The 27,273-nt window shown below is 35.7% G+C and overlaps 1 protein-coding gene across 16 annotated transcripts in view; it reads left to right on the top strand.

Moving 5' to 3' along the window:
- RALGAPA1 (Ral GTPase activating protein catalytic subunit alpha 1) overlaps positions 1-27,273 on the top strand; it is a 139,125-nt gene that overhangs the window by 98,004 nt on the left and 13,848 nt on the right. For all 16 annotated transcript variants that reach the window (XM_042046974.1, XM_042046979.1, XM_042046980.1 and 13 more), the window contains 2 exons: positions 5,832-5,990; positions 7,898-8,025. In XM_042046974.1, coding sequence (XP_041902908.1) covers positions 5,832-5,990; positions 7,898-8,025 — 287 coding nt within the window. The remainder of the gene's footprint in view (positions 1-5,831; positions 5,991-7,897; positions 8,026-27,273) is intronic.

The raw sequence follows: 27,273 nt of genomic DNA, 5'->3' as shown, positions 1-27,273 counted from the left end.
CCTCCTTTAGGTAAGTGGGTATTAGAAATTACAGTAATTTTGGCAAGAGTTCAAGGGTTAATGTAACAGATAAATAAAAGGAATTTTCTGTAAATTGAGCCCTGCATTATTTCACTTGTCCTGCCTTTCCAAACCTAACTCATTTAATTTTAAAAAGTAAATACTTAAATTCTTCCTGACAGTGTGCTTTGCTTTTACTATCGTTTATTACTTCAATTATACTTGGTATCGCTTAGAACAATCTGCCATTTGGAAATTTCAGTATAGCCTGCAGCTTAGTTTAAAGTCTGGCTGCTATTGTAACATGTACAGCATATGACACTAATGTATCAAAATTAGATTTGATCATCCCTCCTGGTTATATTTATTTCACATTTCTTTTGTATTCAGTTAACATAAATGTATTAGGAGAGCTGACACATGATGATGGTTATAGAGTAAGAATATTTTAAAGTATTTTGAGTTAAATTTGAAATTTCAGGTAACCTAACAGTCGGTCATTTTTATATATTTGTTCTAATGGAGTAGAGTTTCAAACCAAGCCTGAAAAAAAAAATCTGTTTTCTCTTTTATCTCCTCAGGGCTGTCTTCCCGACAGCTCAGGTTTAAAATGGCTAAAACAGAGCTCTTAATCTATTTCTCATTGCCACCTTTCCAGATCATCACAGATAACATGACCATTGTGCCTGTCACTTGTGCCCATAGCCTGAAATAATCTTTAATTTGGTCCACTTTCTGGATTCTTACATTCATTCTGTGCTTACAACTCTTCTTTTTCCCACGTAATATTTTTTCCAACATAGCCTTTCCATACACACAGTTAAAATTTATTCTCTATATCGTAAAGTGTTGTTTTGGTTGCTGAACCTTCCTTTCTCTGGTCTTGACACTTTCATTCTTGAAGAATGCTGATATAAATGACATTTTCGTAATCTTTAACACCTTTTACAGCTTCTTTGCATTTGTCCATCTCCATTTTGTGTCATGTCTTGTGCTTAGGTAATAAACTCTCTAGGGCAGTTTGATCTGCATTTAGAGTGTTAGGATACTGGTGTGTAACCTATAGTTCCAGGTGTTTCCAGTGTATTATCAGTTGCTCAAAGTATAACATTATTTTAGGACTTTTTATTATTTATGTTACTGCAGTGATTTATGTCTCTGCTACTGATTTGCCCTTTGTTAGGCTTACTGTGATGTATGTACATAAGAAGTTGTAAATTCAGGAAAGCAAGGTCAGGAAATAAGTGTGAAGACAACTGGTGGTGAGTTTTGAATAACCATTAACACAGAACTCAGTCTTGACAGCTGTCTATTCTGTGTGCACTAAATCCTATTCTGTTAGATAACACTGGGACCACACCTTCTTGGGAAATCATGGTTTTGTCTGTCCTTAAGGTTTCAATGAGCAGAGGTGGTTGTAGCTCAGTATCTTTGTCCTACTTGTGTCCAGGGCACTGAATTCTGGGATGCTTCCAATTCAATACAAAGAAATAAAGAATCCAGGTTAAAGTTGAAAGAGGTCAGGCCCTGGCTCTCATGCGGTGTAATAATTACAGTGAATGATGGATTCTCAAAGTGTTTGCTGTGCTTGTAGGAGATCTTGGTTGTTTAGTGCTGCTGAATTTCAAGGTCCTCAAGTGAAAAATTGAGAAGAAATTTGAAATTCTTCTTTCTAAAAAGTTTATGCAAAACTTAGCAGATGAAGTAAGCCAGGAAAGCTTTTCAAGTCAATTTCAGGTATCAGATCTCTTCCATGAATCGAGTGTTGTTGGCGAGTCAAGTTACCACCATTCATGCTTTTTCAGAAGCTTTGTTTGCTGACCGAGGCGAGGACATCTGAAAGAAGCAGTAAGGAGTACTGTGTTAGTAGTGTCAGAGCTGATTCTGATCTAATCTTGAAAAAAGAACAGAATGACTTATCTAGGACTTAGTTATTCTCCAAACATAAATATTAAATCAGCAACACACAACCTTGGTTTTTTGTCTATTATTTTTTTCAGTCATGTGACCACCTATAATAGAAGCAAGGTTTTGATCCTGAGTACTTTTCATTTTGTTATATACCACCATTCATACTTTATACCATCATCCGCCTACTTGCACCCTCTGATTTTGACTCTTAATGCACTACATGTCACAGAGATGCCATTCTACATTTGACTCAAACTGGGTCTTTGCCAGATCATTCTGGATAGTAATCATGAGGTGAAATACATTTGACAAGACTTGGAACTCTGAAATAATCTGATTCATTTTCTTTTTCCTCTGAAGAAGTTTCTGGTTTTAGCCTGGAATGTATTCTCACACATATATATGAGTATTAAGTAAACTTTGAAATTGGAAAGAAAAGTTGCTGATGGCTTTGGTACACTTGGCATCCAAAAATATGTGTCCCTTGTCAGTAATCCTGCTGAAATAACCACACAGTACACTTTTATCACAGCAAAATCTGTATCAGTCTAATGTGAAAGCATGCATCAGTAGTGCTGCTCCATCTGGGTAGCTTTCACAGAAGTGCAAGAACTCGTGTCCTATCTGATTAACTGCAGGTATCAGTAACAGGTACACAGGGGCAACCTCTGATAAATTCAATTCAGAGGTAGTGATGCCCTCAAGAAGCTGCAATATCTAAACTCTCTATATGTTCTGGAGTTAAAAGCTATTTATTTGGCATGTACATTGTCACCATCACTTGTTTCTAACGGTCTATGAGTTTATTGTCTCTGAGTCCAAAGATGGCAAGTAAAGGAGGAATAATTACTTTAGTAGATAGTTCAATACTGCTGAATTATGAATGGTGCAGTGCAGTGATGGTGTATTGGTGCCAGTTCTGCTTTTTGGCAGTTGGTTCAATGAGTTCAGTCCGTGCTCCAGATAGCCATCCCTCAAGATCATGTGGGTTTTTTACATTCCACAACACTTCATGTCCAAACTGATTTGCCTCATGCTTTCTCTTTGGCTAGGCAGCCTCGTTCTCCTTGAGCTTTTTGCTTGCTCTAAGTGCAAGCCAGTCAATCCCTGATACCTTATCATTGTCGTATTTCAACAGCTATTTTGACCATCACTTCGCTGAGGAAGCAAAATGGGAATTTTTTTTTTTAATCTGAGGTGCAATTCCTCACTGACTTCTCTGGTGATAAAACCAGTTTGAGATGTGACAACCCTGCTTTCCACTCCTGTCATGCTTTAAAAAAAGGTGCCAACAAGTTGTTTTCTTGGGCTATGTTTGAGACCAGTACAGTGAAATGAGCTGAATTTAAAACAAAAACCTGGCATGTATTTCCCCCACTTGGATCACATCTGTGATCCATTTGAAAAATTATCTCATGCCTGAAGAGAGAAATTGGTTAACTGTGGCCAAAGGAGAGGAGGCCAAGGATAACAATTTATTAGACAGCGATGCTGGAGGAGACTGAAGTGAAGCTGAGCTTTGTGTAAACTTAAAAGATAGAACTCTACCCTGATGAAAATCAATGGATGAGGCTGTTCTGGTGCCACAGTGCAAGGTTTCTTTAATTAATGTTTTGCTACAAAATGAAAAGGTTAGAAGGCGAAGTTGCTTTTCTGGTGGTTTTGGGGGGTTGGAGGGTTTTTTTGTTGTGTATTTTGAAGTTTATCTTATCAAGTCCTCCAAGCTATAGCCAGGAAAGAAAAAAACAACTAAGTGTGCTTCATATCACTCTCTTACTGTACTTATTGAGTTTATTGCTTTCTACAGTTACAGGAAAAGAGGTTGTAGTGATGTGGAGGTCAGTCTCCTCTCCCAAGTAACAAGAGACAGGATGAGGAAATGGCCTCAAGTTACACTAGGGGCAGTTTAGACTGAGTATTAGGAAAAACTTCTTAAGAGTTGTCAAATATTGGAACAGGCTACCCAGGGAAGTGGTGGAGTTGTCATCCCTTAAGTTATTTAAAAGATAATATTGATGTGGTGCTTAGTGACATGGTTTAGTGATGGACTTAGCAGTGTTAGATTAACAGATGGACTTCATGATTTTGGAGGTCTTTTCCAGCCTAAATGATTCTATGATTCTAAGGTAGGAGAGGTTCAATTTTGCAGTTAATTTTCTTTTATGATGTTTGTCATTGTTAAGTATTTTCCAAGGTTCCTGCAGCTGCTGTTTGCATGTTGCACATCAGCCATTCAGGTTGCTGTCTGGCTTTATTCTAATCTAGTAGAATAAAGCTCAGTGTAGTGACTGTTGTTATAACCTATTCTTTTGCTGAGTTTGGTTTAAGTGTTGGTGCAGGAGCATCCCTAACTAAGTGTTGTTCAAAATAATTCAGCCATCTACACAAGATGCAAGAACAGCTGACTTCAAAGGCACCACAGCCATTGTAGTGTAGGTGTATGTACAATCTGGTCCAGGCAAAACAAATGACTTGTTGAGCATCAAAGAAGAGATAGGGTTTTGAAGCCACCTGTCCTTTGCCTAGTCCAACATGGAAGAAAATCCTTTTTTTGTAGAAATACAACCCCGTTCTTCAGTCTGATACAATTTAAAGCTAACAGAGAAGAGCCGAGACAGCTTCTTTTTCCCTTTTTTCATTTTTTTTGTTTTTTTTAAGTCTGCTACTGACAACTGGTGTAAGCTTTCCGATAAGACAAAGGTAGCATTCCAGGAGGTTTCGTAAAATAAACAAGTGAATAATTGCAATTAAATTTCTCTGAAGACTGTGCATGTGTTTTGCTTTTATTTAAAGTGCAGTTGGGTTCTGAAAGTGCTATGGCAAATTGTTGGCTTTTTATATAGAATAGCTTCTTGTATGTGCTCAGATTGGAATTTTATGTTACCTGTTAGCAGCAGTTCACAGTGCAGTCCTTTGAATAATATCAAGGCAATTGTTTGACAAATTCCACCTGCCTAAAGCTGTGGAAACAAGCTGAAAACTGAGGGTGAAGACATTTGTCAATAACTAGTGATGCACTAGGAGATAAAAAAGATATTCAAGTTTGAATTTTCAGAAGTAACCCTTACTGGAAAGAATCTCCCATTTAATAATCTGAATGTATTTGATCAGTATACATAAAGCCTCTCTCCATGATGTGAACATTTGTTGTCAGATGATAATGTTTATCAGAAGGAGTGTTTTGGATCTTCAATGCAGATAATTCCAGAGTGTTCAAGGAATTCCTTAATCTGGTTATATGATTACATCTGAGGATACAGCATGGATTTTGAGGAACCCATTCAGCCATTCTGAGCCAGATCAAGAGCCATTCTGTAGTTTGTGGGGGAGCAGGGTGTTATTTTACAAAAGGATACAGATTTCATTGAAAAGGAGCATTTATCTTAGTTATTCTGGGGGCTATGGAGAATGCAGTAGCTATTCTCCTTTAAAAGCTTTTTGTTTGTGGTAGGCACTTTGGAATTTGGCTAGAATGATGAGGTTAACTTCTCAGATATGTAGCTTTTAAACAGATGTTCATTCGTATACTTTAGAAGTTCATACAGAATTTAATAGTTTTCTGCCTATCAGTGATGGCAATCTTGAACACATTTTAGTAAATCAGGTTGAACCACTCTGCATTCTTGAGATAGTATCAACAAAATGTTAGCTTTCAGCAGAAAATGGATATTCACATATATGTTAAATTAAAGGGAAATTAACACCAATGTATAAAAATCTGTAGCACAAACCAGTACTCTCAACTAATACACTGAAATTGTAAAAGAACTGTACTGTACTTTGCTTATTTTACTCATTTTTCTTCATGTGTTTTTTGTGGGTTTGTCCTTTTAAAATATGTACATTTAATATAGCTGTGTGGCTATAGAATATTAATTAAGAATATTTAAATTGATGGCATTTTATCCCTGGTTTTCCAGCTAAGACATTTAGGAAATGATGAAGTACACATTGTCTGGTCAGAACATACTCGAGATTATAGAAGAGGAATAATTCCAACAGAATTTGGTGATGTTCTTATAGTTATCTATCCCATGAAAAACCATATGTTCAGTATCCAGATCATGAAAAAGCCTGAGGTAAGAGTTTGTTTTCTTTTGTGTTCCTTTCATGTGTTTAACATGAACTGAGTTTTGTTTAGAATCGGAGGTTTTGGTATAATAGATTGATCCAACAAGGTGATAGACAGTTGCAGTGGTGGTAGGAGGGAAAAGGAAGAGCTGAGTGAGTACAGTGCATAGTAAAATACGTAACTTGAAATTGCAAAGGCCTGATGCTGTAAAGTATATCTGCTACCAACATATTCTGGAAACAAAGCTAGAATATTCTGCATAATAATTTAAATATTACAATAAACTTGTCAAATCTTTTATCAAATTTGATACATAACTGAGGTAGTTGAATAATGGCCTGTTCCAACTTCCTCCATCCACATCATATTCCCCCTTTTTTCCTCTCAAACCTATTTTTTACTTTCTTCTTAACTCCACACAAGAATTTGGAGATGAGTTCAGTAAAGCAAGACCATTCAGCCCTTAGGCATATGAACACACATTCTTTCTAATGACTGTTCCTCAAATGTCAGTGCTGACCCTCTTCTTAAAACAGTGGTTTAGGGTAGTGAGCACTGACTGAGTAAAAGTAGTCATGAGTATTTTGTACTACCTAACTTCTGTGTGTGCTGTCACTTGCCATGAATTTCTATACTTTAAATATTAAAACTGTTACTACAAGCACTAATATTAATAAATGAGGTATGACATAAATAGGATTACCTCTTTATGATGATTGCCTCTATCTATTGATAGGCCCAAAATGATAATCAGTCTTGTTACTGTTGGATTACTTACATTTTTAACTAATAAGTATATTCTTTCTTTTACTACTTTAATTACAAATAGTTCTATTATTGGGAGCATGCAGGTTAAGAAGGAAAGCAAAAACTGCTGAAAACAGGGATTATTATTAGTCCAAAAATAAGTCCTTGTATGTGAAAAAAGTGCCTTCCATTAGATTTCAGTATTCTCAAAACCACGTTAAATGACTAATGGCAAAAATAATACAGGGATCTAAAATTCCTTTGCAGCATTTGTTTCCTCTTAGCAGGAAGAATATTGAGTGTACACTCTGCTCCCTTTGCTGAGCTGATGCACAAATTTTGGTGCTCTTCTCCTGCTTTACGTCAGCAGCTTCAGAACTTTATTCACATGTACAGGAAATGAAGATACTTAATACTGAATGCTTTTTTGGTTTTTTTTTTTTATAATTGCAAAATGATGATTGATTAGAGAGAAATGTGATGCCAAAACATAAGATCTATCTGTTCTGTTCACCTTTTGGGGGCTAGCTGTACTAAATATTGAGGTTTTCCACTGATCTCACGAATAAGGTTTTACAGTTAGTCCTCAGAGAGGTTAAACATTCACCACGGATTTCTTCTCTAAAGGGCTTTTATAGTCTTTTTGTTTAGGTAATGTAGAAAGGAAGAAGAACAGATAGAAGAAAAAAAGAGAAAATAGGAGGTGAGGGTCAATACACCAATAATTGTATGTAAGTTGGTCCTTATAGACATGTTAAAAACTAGAGCCATGATAAAAATTTTTTTAAGATTTGAATTATTTCTTTTGCTTCCTACCATCTACAATATTATCATCTAGCCTTTCAACTTCATACACATCATATGCACGACTGTTCCTAGGACTTTTGCAGCAGATGTTGGAAATGATCTTTGATGAGACATAGTATTCAAATAGTTGCTTAATTTTTTTCAAATGCTGTGTTATCTGTTGCCAAGGATATCAAGCAGTTATATGGCTGTATATTTCCACAAGAGAAAAGGTCTGACTTGCAACACAATAACTGGTTTGATTATCTAGCAATGAGGAGGGAAAAAGACATATATTTGAGTGCTCTATTGTTAATGTTGATTGCTAATTGTTATAGCTACGATCTTACTTTATGTTGAACTTCTTAATTTTTTATTCAGGTTCCATTTTTTGGTCCACTCTTTGATGGTGCTATTGTGAATGGAAAAATTCTGCCTATTATGGTTCGTGCAACAGCTATAAATGCAAGCCGTGCATTGAAATCATTAATCCCGTTATACCAAAACTTGTATCCTTTCACTCAAATGGTTTCCAAGGCATATACATTCCCTTGCAGTTCTACAGATATTATCTTCATGTTTTCTTTTTTTTTTTTAGATTAATATAGGGAAAATATTGTATTTAAATTGTGATGGTGCCCTTAGGGAACTTAAACCCATAGAAGAGCATTGAGATGAAGACCACCTTTTTAAAATTAAATAAATAATAGATTAAGTGTTGAATAATTGCCTGTTCCTAATGTTTTATAACATGAACTTGTCACTTTTTGTTAACAAAATTATTTTTTTGTGAGTAGTCTTTCTAAAATAGCAATATCATGATGTTAATAATCCTTCTTTCCTTAAGATATTAGGTATTTATCCAGTATTAGTGTGACTTAGTTTTATTTTCGAGTTCCAAGAATGCTGCTTTCCTTCAAGGCGAGAAGTTTATTAAACTTCTGTCATACAGATTTTGTTACTCAGCTCAGAATACAAAGTTGATGTCGAAATCATGTTAGTGTCTTTGTAAATGTGTCAGAAAAGGCTGTCTCGTTGTTGTTGTAACTGTATTTTTGGAGGGGCTGCTCTTGGAAGAATAGATTTATCAACCATAAATTAAAAAACATAAGGTAAGTCAGTCACTTATACCCTTTTCCCTATTTAAGATTGAGTTCTGTTATATACTTATTAGTTAAATCAACAAGAAGTTTTTGTATTTCATAAATTGAAAGATAAGTTTAAATTTTGATCCAAAAGAATTCTGTGCTTATTTTCCAACCAAGCTGTAAATACTAATACTTGTCATGTGATAGATTGTTGCTAAAATACTGTTTTTTCTATTGGTGACTGTTAATACTTGCAGAGTTTTGGATTAGATATGATGAAATGGATTTACAGATTAATGATGGATGTGTTTTATGTGATCACATTAAGTGACGTTTGTGCCATTTCTGTAGATGACACGTTGATTCATTGTATTTTCATGTTTGGAAAGGTCCGATCTTTCTGTCATTACTCAAGTAGCTCAGTCAAAGAATTTAAAATGTATTATCGTCATCAACAACCATCAAAAGTGATGGTTTAGAGCATTATATTGATGTATAGTGATGAGCAATTGGAAAACTATTTACTTTGAAACAGTAAACTTGCAGTACCAAAAGAACCCCACAGACTTGTAGGTTTAAACTTCACAGAATATGAAAGGTTTGTTAAATTCCTTGGATGTAGCTTGCCGGCTCAATGTCTAGGAATCAGCCAGTTCCAGAGAACTGTGCACTGCGTTTTTAATTCAGTTTTCCAAATTGCACTTCTTAATATGCATCAAAGCACAGTATGTCATTTATGACATAGTGTGGCCTCCATTAAAATGCTGATATGTCTCCTAGTATGGTTAGCATGGTAAGTGGAAAGCATTATGTGTATCTGATTTTAGGTAGCATTGTTTGGTGGGTTTCATGTCATCACTTGGTAAGCCTACGAAGTACCAGTTGGCTGGGCACTGATACTAAAGGGTGGCTTTGTTGAGTCGTCAGTGGAATTCTTTTTCCACCTGGCTTGGAGAATCTTAGATTTACTGTTTGGTGTAATAATTTAAAAATTAAAATGGGGTTGTGGGAAGTTCTTTAAAAGCTGTTTGCTTGGTGTGAAATTAGAAAAAACCTCAAACTTTCCTGGCTTGAATTAGGCTCTGGTGGAGTCAGTTGTGTCACTGGAGAACAGCAAAAAATGCTAACTTCAAAGTCTGGCCTAAGTCTCAGTAGTTTAAAAACCTCTTGATTAAAAATGTCATGGACATGCTCTTGGTGTTCAACCTATGGCCAGACTTGAGGCCAAGAAGGAATTTCCCTCATACAAGAATGGCTAAGACTGGTGGATGTTTCCTGTAACATGGACATAGCCTGTTATCTAGGAACATTTGAAAGTTGAATCTAATTATGTTCCTGCGATAGCACAGAGCTGAAGACGTCAAGGACTGTCTTTATTGTCCCCTGCTTTTTTCCTCTGGGATATTTTAGCTATGGCTGCAGCAGTTCACCACTGGCTTTTAAGTTTGTAGTCGACTAAAGGGTGTGGGGAACAGGCGTATTTTATGGTCTGTGGTTAAATAGCTTTTCTGGAGACACTACTGGAATTAATGTCTCTTGCAGAAGACAGACAGGATTCACTAATCAAGGTGGCCTTTCCTCATGTTGGAGTATTGCCAGAGCAAAGAAAAAGAGCTCTCAGAGTGATGAAAACAATACATTTGAAGAAGGAGGGAAAAGGGAACAAAAAAGCTATGTTTCAAAAGGTACATGAAATGGAAAACTGAAGCTGATGATCAAGGATTTGCACAAGTCCAGGACCATAACAGTGTCAGTGAAAGAGAATCTGGACATGATGTTCTTGAAACTGATCTTCATTTACTTACTTATGAGTGTCTAATATACTGAGCAGTGTTAGTTTATTAGGAACTCAGATGATGATATCCAGTTGAATGTGGATGTTAAGGGCACAAGAGTACTTGAGACTTGTCAAACAAAACAGATGTCAGGCACTACATTTCTGTATTAGCTCTTCTTATTACAGTAGTAGACCAGCAGAAATAGTTAATTTGAAAGCCAGCATCAGTGTACGGATATCTCTCTGTCTGCAGGTATGTGGTTTGTTTTATGGTGCTGTGTAATACATGGTGGGCACTTTTTAACGTAGTACAGACTTAAAGATATATATGTAGGCCTATGCTTATCCACTTTTGAAGAATGTTTATAGTATCACATTGTAGATCTTGTGGTGACAGATCACTGTAAACTCTTAATTAAAGACTGTGTTGATTTGCTTGCGTATGGGATGGGAAAAAATTGGCACTGAGGTTGGCCCTCCTACTTCCAAGGAGAGCTTATCTACCGTCCGAAACAGTGCATTTTCTAAGTGCAGACCTGACTGAAAAAATCATCTGTCATTTGTAATCAGCAGGGATATTCAGACCTCTTCACATAACCTGATTGCAACTTTTTCCTTAATGCGCTCGTCTGTTAATCACAATGTGGCAATGGTAGTATGTGTGAATGGTATAATAATGGTTGCATGGATACCAGAAATTCTGCTCATCTCCCTCTTACTGCCGTCTCCAACTTTGAGTATGTGTTGTACAGTCTGAAGTAGCTTTCTGAGACTGACATATTCTGTCAATCAGCTTCCTCTTTCTGACATGATTTTGACATTTCTGATAGGATACTTAGATAGCAAAACACTTTGAAGGTTTGATTTGGTTAATGATTTTTAAAGGTTTTATCTGCTCTGTGGTTTTATTGTTTGCTCAGAATACTATAATATGTTTCCGTATGGTCATGTTCTAAGATTAAAAATTTACTAAATTCTTTGGCAAACATTAGTCATGCATGGCAGGTGTCCTTCTTTATTTGGTTCTTGACACGCTCACTGCTGCAGCTGTGTGAAGAGAATATTGCTATTTTGGGTGGAGTTTTTGCTTTGGTGTGTAGAATTTGCTTTAGTTTCTGCTTCAGGGGTTCTCTGGTCCCCCAATAATTTTTGGTGGCCTGGCTCTCTTATACTAGTAGCCCCTCAGGAACAGGTGGCACACATGCACACAGAAGGAGGTGACAAAGACAAAATACTTGTGGTGTCTTGCTAGTGAAGCAGCAGTAACCCCCCTCCCTGTCTCATAGCTGATGTGTTTCTTCTTCTCATTGCATTTACCATTGTCTTAAGAAGTGCATGCTTATCTCCTGAGTATGCTCCAGCTGCATATATGCTAGGAAAACTTCTACCACTCATAAATGCAGGTGCAATAATGGAACTAAATGTTGAGAACAATCACATTTTCATTAAGATGGAGAAGAAGGCCAATATTTAGGGATTGTTAAATATTCTTTATTTACTACATTGCATTGAAATTCTTGTATGAATAGTTTTATTCATGGCTTATGTCTCAGAGCAAGCACTTTGTCACATTCTGAATTCAGAATCAACCATGTGTGGGAAATGGATCAATACTAAATATTTGGAACATTAGAAATTGTGGCTTCATGTAAAATTTTATTTGAACTTCCTGAATAAACAGCAGATGTCAGCCAGATGCCAAGAGGTACATCTTGACACGGTAGGCACCTTCAATGATTCAGCTTTTTACAATTATTGCAACAAAGCAGGACAAATACTAGAAACCTTGTGGGAGTGAAATTGCAATTGTGAAACAATTAGTGTCACTTTTTTCATTGTACACAAATTCTGGAGTGTTAACAATTATTCCAAACTATCTACACTTCAGATAGTGCAATTCAGACACTGTGCTTTCTGTCTTAGTTAGTATTCCCCTATTACAGAGGCTACCTAAGACACATAGTAAGAAGCTAGACACACAGTAAGAAATCCTCTTTAACATCTTTTAAATCTGAAATTTATAGACATTTTAGAATACCTGGAAAATGCATGACTGTTTTATCCTTAATCATCATAGCATAATTTTCACTTCTTTCTAATAATCTGCAGCCTTTGACCTATTGCCAAGAACTGGTGTTTCTTTTTGGAGATTTTTTTTTGGTCACATGAAACCAATTAATTTAAATAGCAAAAAAAAAAAAAAATAGTGCTGCTTTAATTATTCCATCTAAAAAATGTTATAGAGTAAATCTTAATCTGAATGATTAGATAAATTAATCTTTGTTATCAAAACTGAAAATTTGACATCCTTCTAACTTTCTTGATATTGTATGACTTATCAGTTGGTACTTGATGTATTGTAACTAATCTTTTGACAGTTGTCTTCCAGAGAAAGGGAAGGTATTAATCCCATGTGGTGTCTGACAAGGCAGTAACTTACTTATGAATAATGTCTATGAGTGGTTTGTTAAAAGTTTGCTCTGTATTAGAAACTGATTGCTCAGAAAAAGCTTTTTTTCTTGAGGTGATACTCAACTGCCCCAAGAAAGGGTTTTATTAGAACTGGTAGTGTCGCTGTCTGTTGTGCCTGCTTGACCATCTCCTGTCTCAAGATAGAATTGCAGGCACTGGAAAAGTGAAGAAAGTGTTCTTTATTAATGACATGCAGTGAGAAAAGGGTATTCTTCAGATTTCTGGCAACATTTGTTTCACTTAATTAAGAATATTTGTTTTATTTTCATTTTCAAACTGTAACTTATGAGGATTTTGAAGATTTCTCACTAGTACAGGAACTTAGAAGTTAAAACTGGATAGCACTGATTTTGGCAGTGCCAGTTTCCCTTCTTCCAATAAGTTTTCTATCTTAAAGCTCCATGAGCATCTGTAAGAAAAAAAGTGAATAGAGTGATACTGCATCAATGACAACTGTGTATCAAAGGGGAGGGGCATAAGGATTGCTCACTCTTGTAGTTTTGGTGTAGTGAAAGGAATAATGCATGAAATTATAGTTGCTCTTCTAGTATTTTCTGGTTTAGAATTTTTTTCATCTGCCATATGCCAAGACTGCAAAGTTTGCTGTATTTCTGGTGATATATTTTTGATACAGGACATTTAATAAGGTTTTAACATAGCTGTTCCTCATTTTTTTTTCTGTCATCACAGCTGAGAAGATAACATTAAAATAACACTTGATAAACTTTTTAAAAACTACTTCATGTATTTTATACAAATAATTTAAAATTTCAGAATTTCAGTGAATATTTATTCCATCCCTGATGCCTGCCATTGTAGCCTTATCTGATATGATTTCAAGTAAGAGCCATGGATGAGTTCATCATATGACCCCTGCTGTTTTTTCCACAAGAAAATACAGTTATTTCTGAAACCTATTTTACTGCTTAGCAGTGGAAATTGTTTTCCTAGTTCAAGCAAGAATCATAAGGTACAGAATATGATTTTCAGTCTTTCCTGTACTTCAAATTGCTCAGTTGTGCTGTTCTCCCAAATCCTAGTTCCGCTGACAACTTACTTGATATTTTAGTAATTATAAATGTGATTGATAAATGAAATGCCTGCATACAATGATGTAACATGAAAAACCAAAGATTTCCAAGATGTGTACGAGTATATGATTATTTAAATGGACTGTTCAGGTATTTCAGTTTCAAGGAGTCATGTAACAATTTTTCTGCACGTGATAAGAAACCTAAATATAAGAGGAAAGTCTTGTATCTGTATATATCTCTATAGAATTGTGTTTGTGTGTGTCTGTGTGTCTCCTTGCAATGCCTGTAATAGCTATATCTTTATTACCTTTACACTACCTTTCCTCTGAAGTAATACAGCAAATTAATGTATTTTCCTGTGTTTTCACTAGTATTTTTGAACAAAAAGAGACTGTTTTAAGGAAAATTGCTGGGAAAACACCAGGAAGATATAATACCAGGTTACTTGTGTGACCATGAATGGCTAAAGTGCTCAGAATGGCAAACCACTAATGCCAAAAAAAGCAAAATGCACAGTAGTTAAATAACTGCTGCATTTAAGAATGTTCACACTCAAGATTAATGTTTTAATATGTTATATGGAAAATTAGTACCGTTTGAAATATCTTATCTAAAAGAATTGTATACACAATGACAATGCAGTGTAATAGGATAATCTAAAATAATTTTTGTATGGATAACATCATGTTGAAGTTTGCCCAATTAAAAAAAGGCTAAATGAAAAAAGAGCTAAGATTCCAAAGCATAAATTGTGCTATTTATGTTCATTAAGTATGGTTTGAAATCCTGTCTGAGGGACATCTTGCCTAACTATATATCTCATGCTGCTCAGTAAATGAGAAGAGTATTGATTGGCATATGCTGCTTAAATCGATCACCTTGACAGCCAGAATTACAGTAATCTGTCAGTATTAATGACTGTCTTTCAAGCCTTGATACCTCTCCTTTTGCTTGTCTCGTCTTGCCTCAGTTCTGTTTGAAGTGCATTTTCTTGAAACCTCTGGTTTTGTCAGGGTAGGTACTTTTGTAGGGTTTTTTGTCCCCTGAGTCCAATTTATTGGCTTGATCATGCAATTAGAGTTAAAATGCAACACCAGGGAGCAAAAGTAGGCAGTGTTCTGAGTAACAATTGGACCTCAGAGGTAGTGCAAGCCTGTTCTCAGCCATCATTTATTAGTTACCTGTTCAAAGAATAGGATTGTTTTGCAATGAATAATTCCAAAGCATCACTTTAAATGCCTTTGATTTTAGCCACTAGAGACAACTGATTGAGCCAGCATTTGTGATAGGCTTTTAAACTCTTGCCTTAGTGTTTGTCATATAGACACTTCAAATAACTGCTGGAGAAATACTTGCAGATGTGTGTACCAAGCTGCTGCGTTTGCTACATTTTCATGTAGTGAACATAATTTCACAAAATTTCACTTGGTTTTCATGCATTTTTAATTTGAGGAGTGAGTGGAAGCGTGACATTGTATTGTTGGTCACAACTCTTTGAGTGTGATCATCCAGACAATTCCTGATCCACCAAGTGGTCCATCCATCAGATCCATGTCTCTCAAATTTAGAGACAAGGATATCATGTCAGACAGTGTCAGATGCTTTGCACAAATCCAGGTAGATGACATCAGTTGCTCTTGCCTCATGCACCAGTGCTGTAACACTGTAGTAGAAGGCCACCAAATTTGTACATGATTAGTCCTTAGGACAGCCATGTTGGCTGTCTCAAATCACCACCTTATTTCCCATGTGTCTTAGTATAGCTTCCAGAAAGATCTGCTCCATGACCTTGACGGGCACTGAGGTGAAACTGCCTGGCCTGAAGCACATGTTAAAGAGGTGCAGTTTAAGCGCATGGGTTTAATAATGCTGTTGTTATCACAAGACATCTACAACATATTTTAATTAGTAGTACCACTTTATTTATTAGCTACTCTTCCCTAATGAAATGCATGAGACTTTCCTCAAAGTGGTAAAAACACAAAATACCAAGTATGCAAAACTGATTGACTGTAGTAATGTAGTTTTATACTATTAATTGCACTTATAAAGACCTGAGTGCTCTGTTAATGTTGTGGACAGTTGTGGGGGAGACTCAAATATTTTTGTACTGTTTGGAAAAATACATTCTAGATTCTTTTACTTCTACATTCTTTCATAAATATAATTTATCCAACTGAAGGAGAAATATTGGTTCTACTGATTTCTCTACAAAATATGCTGGTGGCATTCTCCTTTAGCATAGAAGGAGGACAGTGAGCTATCCTGAAAAGCAGTGATGTGCTTTATCAGCCTCCTAGAACTTCTGAGTCTGGATATGTCAGTACAGATCACTTGACAGAAGGGAATTTTTCTTTGTTACAACATGTTTTTAAGGGAGAAAATTTTTGTATACTGTAAGCTGAAAGTTAGTAGTGAAATTGCTCATTATAAAGTGTGTTTTAGAAGTCTATAAATCCCTTTCTTAAACAAAAATTTGCAGAGAGAAGGCTACAAGTTCTTAAACTGGAATGAAAAAGATAAACTAATCCATTGTTACACAGAGTTGATTGCCTTGTGTGTAACACAAAGTGACAGGTTTTTTGTTAATACCTACTTAACCTTATTAATTAATTAAATATTTGGGGTAACAAAAGCCCTTTGTTAAAATGTTATGGCTCTTGCCCCCTTAAGGTGTTAAAATTCATACAGATTTATTTGATGCCTCTCAGAAGTCTGTGAATAAAAGCCTGGAAGATTAAACAATTTTTCCTGATATTTCTAAGATGTAAAGAAAGAAATGTTTTTAAACTATTTAAGCCCTGTTTTTACATTGCAAAAAACCAGCATTGTGTATTGATTTAATCCTTTCTTGTTATAAATTCTCATAATAGATAAGGGATGTGCAAACAACTTGCAATATTTGTATGTTAAAACACAAAAACCCATGTATATATAAAAATAAGTATATGGCATTGCATTTGGTTGATTCTGATATTTAAATTGGTAGGAAATGTGGGAGATTATTTATAACAATCAAAACTGGCAAAACCGTAATGGACGTGAGATAGAGTAATGTTTTCAGATGAGTTGAATAAGATATTGGCAAACTGTTTCTGCATCATTCTGTATATGGTAATCAAAACAGTTGGGGCATGCTTTCCAGTGCCAACAGAGAGATTAGAAGATGATAGGTACCAAAAAAAAATAGATTAGTAGAAACTAGCACATTGGTTGGCTTTGTCCTCCTACAGGTCTGTTATTTCAGTTACTGAAAAAAGGGCTTGTATATAATACCTGGTGGTATGTGGAAATATCTAGCTGGAGATTGAATGTACTTCATGTAAAAATATTCACCAGGGTCAAAATTATAACACCAAAGGTTATAGTTTATTCCGTATGTGCCACAGACGTAGTAGGAAAATGGAATAAGCTAACATAAAGCAAGGATTAAAAGTTAGTGTTACAGTAATTGGAATTACCATATGGCAGTCTGAAGGACATGAGTCCTAATCATAGCCTGGCCAATCAAATTAATCTCAATATACTTTCTAGACATTGAGAAAATAGTTTAATTGCCGATTAACTGCATCTGAATAGATCCATGGGTCACAAATATATCTCTCTCCTTCTGAATGCTTCTCCTCCCAAACACAGAAGAATGCATGCTATTAGAAAATCACTTAATTTCGGCTTGCTAAACCATAGTTACCATCCATCTGTTCATGCCAATTGTGGAAAAAGGTCAGTTTTCAGCAAAGCCATGCATTTCACAGAAGGTATGTGAAGTGAAATTTCACAGGGGACACGATGGATCCTGATTCTTAGTGATAAACCTTAGGGGCCAGCAGGGTTGGCATATGGTTCAGCATGATATGAAGGCTTGGGTTCCCTGGCTTCACTTCTTTGGCGTGGAACTGATAAAACCTGGCTCTTAAGTATTGTTTCACTGGACACCAATCATGGGCAGCAGGAACTGCCCACTTAACTCTCTGTGGGAAGGAAGCCCAGGCTGTGTTCACAATAGTACCATTGTAGTGCTGCAGACTGCTCTCAACAGCTTGACAGCATTTGGGAGGAGGGCGAAGGGGCTGCTTTGCTAATTGCTGTTCAAAATAGAAAAAGAGAGAAATATCTGAAAATTCGTATTTGTTTTCTCTATTTAAATAGAAGCCTGACTTGGAGTTTTAAAAATGATTTTTAAACTTGACTTTGCTGCCCTCCATAGAGACTTGTAAGTAGATTATCTGCTATTGGTACTGCAGCAACCCAAGGTAAAGAGAAAACCTTCTCATTAACTATAAAATTTTAAAAAGGTAGTTGTAAAGTTCATTAAAGGACATATTGGAATTAATGACAGAATTTCTCATTAGAGAAGTTTCTTTTGTTACTAGTAGTGTGGAATGGCAAATGAACATGTACCTGTATGTGCAGTTTTTTTACTGGACAGTATTTAATACTAATATAATTTTTGTGTAATTTTGCAGTTTGTAGTGATTTCTTCATGAAAAGACACTTGCTGTTTTTCTCATCAATTAATATGTCTATATTTGCAGAGAAGGTGTTTAAAGTAGAAATTTAAATATTTGGATGCATGAAAACAGTAAGCTTAAGCATTCATGCTAATACCAGAGAGAAGAGAACTAGTTTTGCTTCCGTGTTCTTTACACCTGTCAACCTTAATTACTTGAGTTAAAACTGATGTAATGCCAGATGTCAAAATGAGGATAAATCCCTCTCCCAACATCAGGAGTTAGTTTGTGTGATTCAGTTCCCCTCTGGCCTGTAGTATTCCATGTTTGTTGCAGTTATCACTTCAGCCCACACCTTAACATCTCTCGTTGGTCTGTTTGGTACAACAGCTTTAATAAACTTCAGTCCCATGGCTGGTGGTCCTGTGCCTCCCTTACTGCCTCCTGCAAACCCACAGCTGCCAGGTGAGCGCTTCTGTCTGACCACAGGATCAGCGCTCCATCACTCCAGGGAGAGCCTGAAGCAGTGGCAGCTGTAATGGGCTTCAAAACAATTAGCACAACATACCTTATAGATTCATTGATTCCCATCTTGGATACATTAATAAGACAAATCCTCCCTCTAAGTCGGGATGGGAATTCTGCCTACATATGGGCTTCAGCATGGTTTTCTTCACTGCTTTGTTTTCATGTCCTTAGCCTGTTACTAAAACATGGACAAGTGGAGTATTTTTAAATACTGTCATCATTCATCTAGCCACCCAGCCAGAGTTATAGTGTTGTCCTTCCAATCCTGCTAGCCATTTGATCTTCCTTTTTAACTCCATGTTAAAATGCAGTTCATGGTTTGTAGAACCAACAATACACTGTAAATGGTACCGAAACTGGTACTTTCTGCTGTATGTTTGTATTAGTATGCTCCTGCTATATTTCAAACAGATAATTCATTGAATGCCCATTCTTCCTCTTACTGCAGAGTAGATTATATTTAAGTCGAGATTAATGGATAGATTCTGATGTTAAAACCCAGTCTCTGAGCCTGTCATTCCCTAGAGGCATATAGTGCATTAGTTTAAGCCAATGTGCTGCTTATCATAGATACTCTGACACTGTCTTAAATGACAGTTTACTGTACTTTGTAGCTGCTTACTCTGGTAATAAAATCACTATATTGTGTTCTTGATAATTACAATATTAAATAGAAACTTAATTGGATTACTGCACATTTAGATACAGATAGTTCTTAAGTAATTGTCCACTGTAAAATTTCTGATACTCATTTTTTCTCTCATGCAGTGTGTTCTGTCAGAGTCTAAGCTTAATATGTAGTTCAGTCACTTTAGATGAAAAACTGCTGAAAAGAAATCTGCGGTGGGATGTTTCGGTGCAAAGGCGTATCTTCTGTCATACAGGTTTTCACTTGAACTTCTTGGTTTTTAAATCCTTCCATAAGATGCTTTCGTTTGCCAAAGTCCTTAAAATAAAATAACTTCTGGGTTCTACAGAGTTGAAGAATTTGATAAGTAGTATTTATTTTGATTTTTTTCCCCTTAACTTTGAAATTGCTAGAAGTCTGAGCATAATTTTTGTCATTTTTGCTGCCTAATCAGATGAAGAGAATTATAATTAATTCAGTATTTCTTTTTATATGATTATCTTAAAAAGAACCCCAACTTTTTTATATAATTGGTTTTTATATAGTTCATATTCTAAAGAATATACTGAAATTAAAATTTATTTTAAGTTCAGCTCACTTGCACTTTAATTCTACATATCTTTATAAGCCTTCTGTAAAGGAGCTTGGTGCAGAGTGGTTACATTTTTCATTTCATAATTGAGTGTTTTAAGTGGTTAAGCACAATCCAAATTTTATCCAATTCCAGCTTGTGTTAATGGTGCTCCACTCACACTGCCTTAGCACCTGTTATGGATTTTGAGTCATCTGGCAGCCCGTGGGACTTAGATAAAGAAGTACCAGGTGTCCTGCCTGTCTCTTAATTGAGACGCAATGTAAACAATATAGACTTGGCAATATGGTTATAGAAATGGATTAAAGCCCAGCTTTGTCTGCACTGATGAATCACAGCTTTTTCTTCCTAGAAGATGTTATAAACCACTGATGAATTTAGCAAGCTGTAAGATCTGGTGGAACAACATAAAAGTAAACAATACAAGGATTTTCCTAGAAGGACAGTGTTGCAGAATGTTAAATGTTTTTTAATGAAAATGCAAGCATCAATTAGAATTTCTTGCAGTAATTTAGCAATTTTGAAACTGCCCACACTGTAAAAATGAAGATTCTTACATAAATTCAAATAAAGTCAAGGCCTTTCAATATGTAGTGTGTTAGTAAACTAGGCAGAAAACAATACCATTGACTTGGAAACACTCAATGGCTGCAACTTTATCTAGCCTACACTTACCTTGCAGGACTTTTAACCATATAACCATGGAGTAGATATAATGTAAATTATCTCCTTTAACTACAAGATAAATAATCTTAAACAAAAAACTCCTCCAAATGGCAAAAGTGCCTGATAATACTTAATTTATCACAGATTTATTTAACTGTTTAGTAGTGTAAAAAATTAGAAGTAATTTTCATTATATTTATCCAAAGAATGATGCAACTATGTTTTGGAAACAAATTGCAATATCTGGAATGATGGGATTAGTTTGTATAGATTTATCTGTTATATATTCCCTTATTCTCTTCATGAAGAAATATACCTCAGAAATTGCTTCAAAAAGCCCTTCGCAGTTACAACTGGAGTTGAAAAAGAATGTCGTTTAATATACTAGATAATACATTTTAGGCTTGCTTAAATTCTACAGTCTTGGTCTGTTACTTGTTTTCCATATACATTCTCATTTTATTAGAGAGATATCTGCATTAATTAGTAGATTGTAACATATACATTACTTACTAAATTACTGATTTTGGATAATTAGTAGAGCCCCTTGTGAAGTTTTAAAATGTTTTCACCAAATGCAACAAGTTTACTTTTGAAATACACCTTTCATTTCTCTGAGGTTTATCTCATATTTTTATGAGTAAGAAAATATATTGTTACATTTTATTGCAAAAGAGCTGTCTTGAAAATATGGTTCAGTTGGAAAAAATCACCTTAAAAGACTGTAAAATTTTTAATTCTTTCACCTGTTTAGTAGTGTCAAGCATAGTAATTTTTTTTTCTCTTTAACCTAAATAACTTGCATGAGAGATTAAGAGAATTAACTGAATTCTGTCTTATGAATCATTCATGCTGTGGCTAAGTCATACAGTTGTATGTGCAGAAGCTTCTTTCATTTAGAGCATAGCTGCCTAAACAGATGTACCTAGCTAAATACTTATTTGCCATTTTCAATATTGGTAGTAGTTAAGAAAAAAAAGAACCCAGACTGACTTTGAGATATCAAGGTGACTTGAGTAAACAGAAGATACAGCTGGAAGAAAAAAACCCTCTTTATTTGTATACTGTGCAAACTAGATGTGGAAATTACTGAAATGCAATAAATGGGAAACACCATGATACCACTTCTACAGAGTAACTTTTCAGAATATAAGAGAACTTTAACTGTTCCTCTCAGTGTGGCCAGTTGATACTCATCACCCACCTACATACAAAACGCAGCTACTTGCAGGGCTTCCAGCACTGGATCAATAGCAGCCCAACTTACATCCTTAACTCTGAGAGCCAACAAAGACTGCAAATTGCTGTGACTCAGTATGAGTTCAGCTGGTTTGACAACCACTGCACAGTCTCTTCTTTTAGAGTGAGATTTCCCAGAAAAAAATTCCATTTCTGTGATGTGTGGGTTTTGTCCAGTGTTCCTGTAGAAGTCAAATTCTGCTGGGGCTAAGTTTTCCTTTCAGCTTAAAATCTTGATCCTAACCTGTATTTGTTATTTTTGTAGGGGAGGCAATTCTCCTTTCACACTTTGATGTCAGGAATTGAAATTTACTAGGAAAAATGTGCCAAATAAAATAAATTCTGAGGTTTGCACACCTTTTTGGGCCAGAGAGCAAAAAATTTAAAATCTCTTACCGACATATGCTATTCACTGTGCTTTACTGTTTCTTTTTTTACTTTGGTCCCTATTATCCCAGGAGCACTTTTGTATGTTGACAATACTACAGATTTGGTGGTTTTTTTCTATAAAAAATGATGTGTGCTTCTAAATTTGCTGAAGGGGAAAATGTAGTAAATAAGAGAGTTCCTTTTTACGTAGCTTTTCTTAAAATATTGTTAAACTCTTTTATATAAATTGTCTATATGTGCAATTAAAAACCTGTTGCAGGTGTCCATTGATCCTACAAGAAAGTATCTCTAGGTGCAGGATTTTCATTTTCCAGATAAGGATGGAGCAGCAGTTCAGTTTCTGCTTGTCTTAAATTATTTTCCAAATGCCTGGCTGACAAAGTCATACTCTCCACAATCATATCAATATATATTGACTTCTTAGATGATTTTGCTAACAGTTGGAACTGCCAGGGATGCAGCTGCACATGTATTTCTGAGAGTAGTTTGTAATTTAACCTGAAAAAATCCATCTTGCTATTTAGAATTATGTGTTCTAGCTTTTTTTGTAAGATCAGGACAATCATTAAAACCTTGTCATTTTTTCCTAGCTCTGGAACCAAAGCATCTACATACCAATATACAGTAATATTATGGTATACTGCGCATGTATACTGCACATATATACAAATACGCAAGTATGAGGAGGGAAGATTTATGAATAAAGCTTTCATGAAAGTGTCTTACTTTGACACTGCTGAAAGGGTTGTTTCATAAAGTAAGATTTCTTCTGAATCACAGGAAAAGTGCTCATCTATGTAGTCTAATCATTATGATACTTTTCTGGGAGAGAAGAGTCCCCAGATTCCAGTCCATGCTCAGGAAGCATTTGTTATCAAATGGTTTTTGGAGCAGGCAGTAGAATTTCTTCTCCAGCCCATTTGGGAATCTAACACTTAGTAGTTGTGGTAATAGATTACATTGTTGTGAAGTGCTATATCCTTGAATAAAGTCTTGGAAATTTTATTCTATGTTTAAACTATTTTTTTTCTTCATTTTTTCCAGCCTCAGGTTAATGTCATTTTAGGATTGGTATTCCATCAATGACTGTAGCAGTAATCATGCATCCACTCCTTAACTAAAAAATACTAGATAGATTTATTGTAATGCATTTTAGTCAGCTCTAAAACTGAGAAGTGTAAAGAAGAATGGAAAGAAAATTTGTAGTCAAAATGACACAGTAAATTGTAAAAAATCAATAATCATAGCAAAGGGAGAGTTTGTGGAGGGGATTGTTTGTGGACACTTGCAGAGACCTGATGCCACACGTAAGAAGACACATAGAAGAAAGTGCAAAAGTGCCTTTCCAAAAATGTCAAGATTGGTGAGAGTGACTGCATTAAGTGACTGGAGGCAAGTGGTTTTGGTAAAATTGATGGAATAGGTGTGGGCTATCAAGTTCAAATCAGTAGCCTGCATTTGTGCTAGGGAGTGGCAGACTGGTGGCAATATATGAGAGAATGCACCATCTAAGTAGTATATCCAGAAAGTGGATTCTGCAGTTCTCTGAGTAGGTTATAAAAGGATTAAAAATGCATTTATTTAGGCCAGAGAAAAGGATATGGCAGTAACTTAGATGTGAGGTGAGAGCCTAGGTAATTTGTTCAGGTAGATGGCTAGATGCAGATGTATTTTGCCATAGGAATCTTGGAAGTGATACAATCAACAGAGATGGAGAGCTATTAGGTGAAGACATGAGATGAAGTTTTTCAGCAAGATTAGGCAGAAGTAGGTGATCTGACAGCCAGGCTTTCAGTGCTTGTTCCCAAGTGGAAGTCAACAGATCTAATAATGGAAAGTACAGTATTTTCAGATAATAGATCTTTTCAGATAATTATTGATATAAATTATTACAGATTTAGAGAATGAGTAAAAGGGATCATAATGCAAATTAAATATTAGCTGGAGTGACTACAACCTGAGTGACCTGTAAAGATATGATTCCTAATTCCTTCTGGTACTGATTCTATTTTTCAGAATAGTTTCTTCTGAGAAAGTATAATGAAGTAATTAGATTTTTTTTGTTACGCTTTTTGCAGTTATGAATCTGCAAGTTTTTAGCTGACACATTTGGGCAAGTGCCTGTATAATTAACGTGTATCTTACATTTTTATCCATTCTGTTTTGTTCCAGTTAGCACCTTCTTCAGAAGCAAAATACTCACTGTTGTTTAAGTGTTTTGTCACTCTCTGTGCCAGTCTTTCTCCATTGGTTTGTCTATGCATCCTTCCCATTCCATCTTAATTGCTGATGCCAGTGGCAACATGCACTCGAAGTAAGGATACAGCTTGCATTGTGCTGTTATTACTAGCCATTGGGTTTGTATGTGCCACTCAATCGGTAAGTGCTAATAAGTCTTTCCTAGAGAGCAGTGTTTTAAAGAAATAAATGTCTAGCCTATTAGAAGTAATGTAGAAATTAGCTACAGTGGGTTTATGGTCACTCTTGCAGACAGTTGCATTCAAATACAGTGTAGCCCTAGATTATCTCAGCTAGAAAAGCATACAGAATTGGAGTTTCAAAATTACTAGGATGTTCTCAAAATATAAATGTATAGAACATAAAAGTATCTCATCTATGCCGTCTCTAATACAGAAACAGAGTTCTTCCGAGGAGAGTGTGTAATTTCTTAGTGCAGAATAGAGCAAGCTTTGGACTTAGCATTTGCCTCAGATTTTTGTTTTGTTTTTAAGGTGGGTTTTGTTTTTAACAAGCTGCAGATGGTTTTGTGGATTGTTAGGATGAGCAGCAACCCAGCTAGCTGAATTACTTTACTCTGGGTGTACTAAGTGTGCATTTGAATTAGACTTCTAGAACTGATACAAGCATATCCTCTTCACTGGGTAACAAAAACATCATTATTGTCCTCAGTCAGCATCTATCTCAAGACTTCTGTATTTGGTTAGGAGATATATACCAAGGCTGGAGAATGAGAATGTCCTTGTCATGTTCAAAGCAGTAACTTTCCTTCATTTTGCCTTATTTGTGTATAAGCTCTGGATATAATAGGATAAACTAAAAGGTTTCCTTTAGAGACCTCTGAAAGTAGAGCATTTTAAAAGCAAGTAGGTGTCTCTACCCTACTTTTTCATGAAACATTTTACCCATTCAAGCAGACTTTTAAAAACAGCTTGTTTTGATAGCAGCCTGTTCTCCTGTGGGCCTTCAGCCTTTGCTTCCTGGCAGCACCTTTGGTGCGAAAAGAGAGTGATCAATTGGGAGACTATCAGTGCCAGCATGCATAGAGTGATAAGTTAACACACCACTGGGAATTTCTAGGGCCCACCAAGATACTTCACTTCTAATGTGCTAACAAGCTCATTTTTCTACCTCTTGCCTCTTCAGTTATTTTTTTTTCTCAGAAGAGCTTAGAAGTTGAGTGCATCAGGCATAATGAAAAGCTCTGTAGGAGGGAGAAGCAATAACCCCATTTTTCCCTTTTCAGCCAAATAGAAAATTAGTTTCTGGTAATACACAAAGGCCAGTATTTTTTGTGCAAGGGGCACTGCTGTGAATCAAAGGACTCTATTAACTGCAGAAAATTCAGCAGCTGTGAATCTCCCCCAATGAAAAAAAAAGTGCTTTTCAACAAGTTGTGAGATACGTAGTATTATTTGGACTTCAACCATCAGTTTCATCCTCTACCACTTATACATAGCCTCTTAAAAACTGTGCTATATTACTGTCCTCTGTTCAGGCTCAATACTGTGTTTATCCCCCAACCTAAGAATCGATACAATGGGAGATTTTTATATTTTCTCTTGTCCCGGTGCTTCTATTAAAGCTTCTCCAAACTGAGGCTTCTGCTGTGGTTTAGCTGTCTCTGGATTCAGAAATAATTCAGAGCATGGATTTTGGAGGGAAAACTGTTTCCCGGTTTCACTATGTAACCAAGTTATGGTCTAAGGAAATATGACAGAAATAATTTTATTCACTGGAACTTTTTTCCAGATAATATAGTCTCTATTTTTTTTCATATTTAGATAGACTGTAAAATCTACAGTAAATATTGTACAGAAAAAACTGCAAAAAATTTAGTAGGAAAAGTTCTGTAATTGTAGAAGTGTAGTTTTGTAAGATAATATGAAGATTATTGTTTCCAGCTTTAATTTGGTGTTGGGAATTTAATTGCTTATCATAACTGAAAATGGTGTCATTATTTATTTTAAACGTTATCACTAGTAATTAAAAGTGTTTATCACATGTAATACAGTTTTTATGTTTGGATTGCTAAAAAATATGTGCAAGATGAGTATTATCTCCATTTCACAGGTGGTGAAATTGAGTCAGAAAGGTAGTTTCCTCACTCTCCCTGATTCCCCCAAAAAGAGCAGCAGACCTGAAATCAAACCCCAGAACTTTAAAGAAACCTATTTTGAGTGCATTCCTCCACAGCATGCTGATTTGTTTGGGGTATTTTTCCAGAAAACAGAACTATGTAAGGAGAAAATTATCTCACTATCTGCAAATAAAATATGGGAAAAAAAGTGGGCACAAGTGTAAATGTCAGGGGAAATTTCTGATCATTCTGTGTTTCTGTAAGATAACTGGAGATGGTTTCCCTCATTCAACATACTGAGTCCAGCTGGAGGACTCTGAAAGTTGTGTGAGAAAAGGTTAACTGATTTCTCAGTTGAGCAACTATACAACATGAAGTCAGCATGGTAGTTTTTCTTGATAATTGTATGTTGCTGCCTGCTGCTCTACATTTTGACAGCCATTTCCATAGTTGCTTTCATGAACAGCAGAAATATTCTCTCTTTTTCTCACTCTCTCTGTGCTAACAGCACAATTGGGCCTGCTGGAACAAGAAGCCTGGAGAGGGTTCTTCAAAAACAACACTTCAAGATACC

Source organism: Corvus kubaryi, unplaced genomic scaffold (assembly GCF_017639235.1).
Source record: "Corvus kubaryi isolate FWS band 111438036 unplaced genomic scaffold, C.kubaryi_AGA036_p1.0 66, whole genome shotgun sequence".
NCBI classification, from domain to species: Eukaryota; Metazoa; Chordata; class Aves; order Passeriformes; family Corvidae; genus Corvus; species Corvus kubaryi.
The sequence above is the reverse complement of the archived record's forward strand: the minus strand, read 5'-3'. Positions and strand labels throughout refer to the sequence as shown.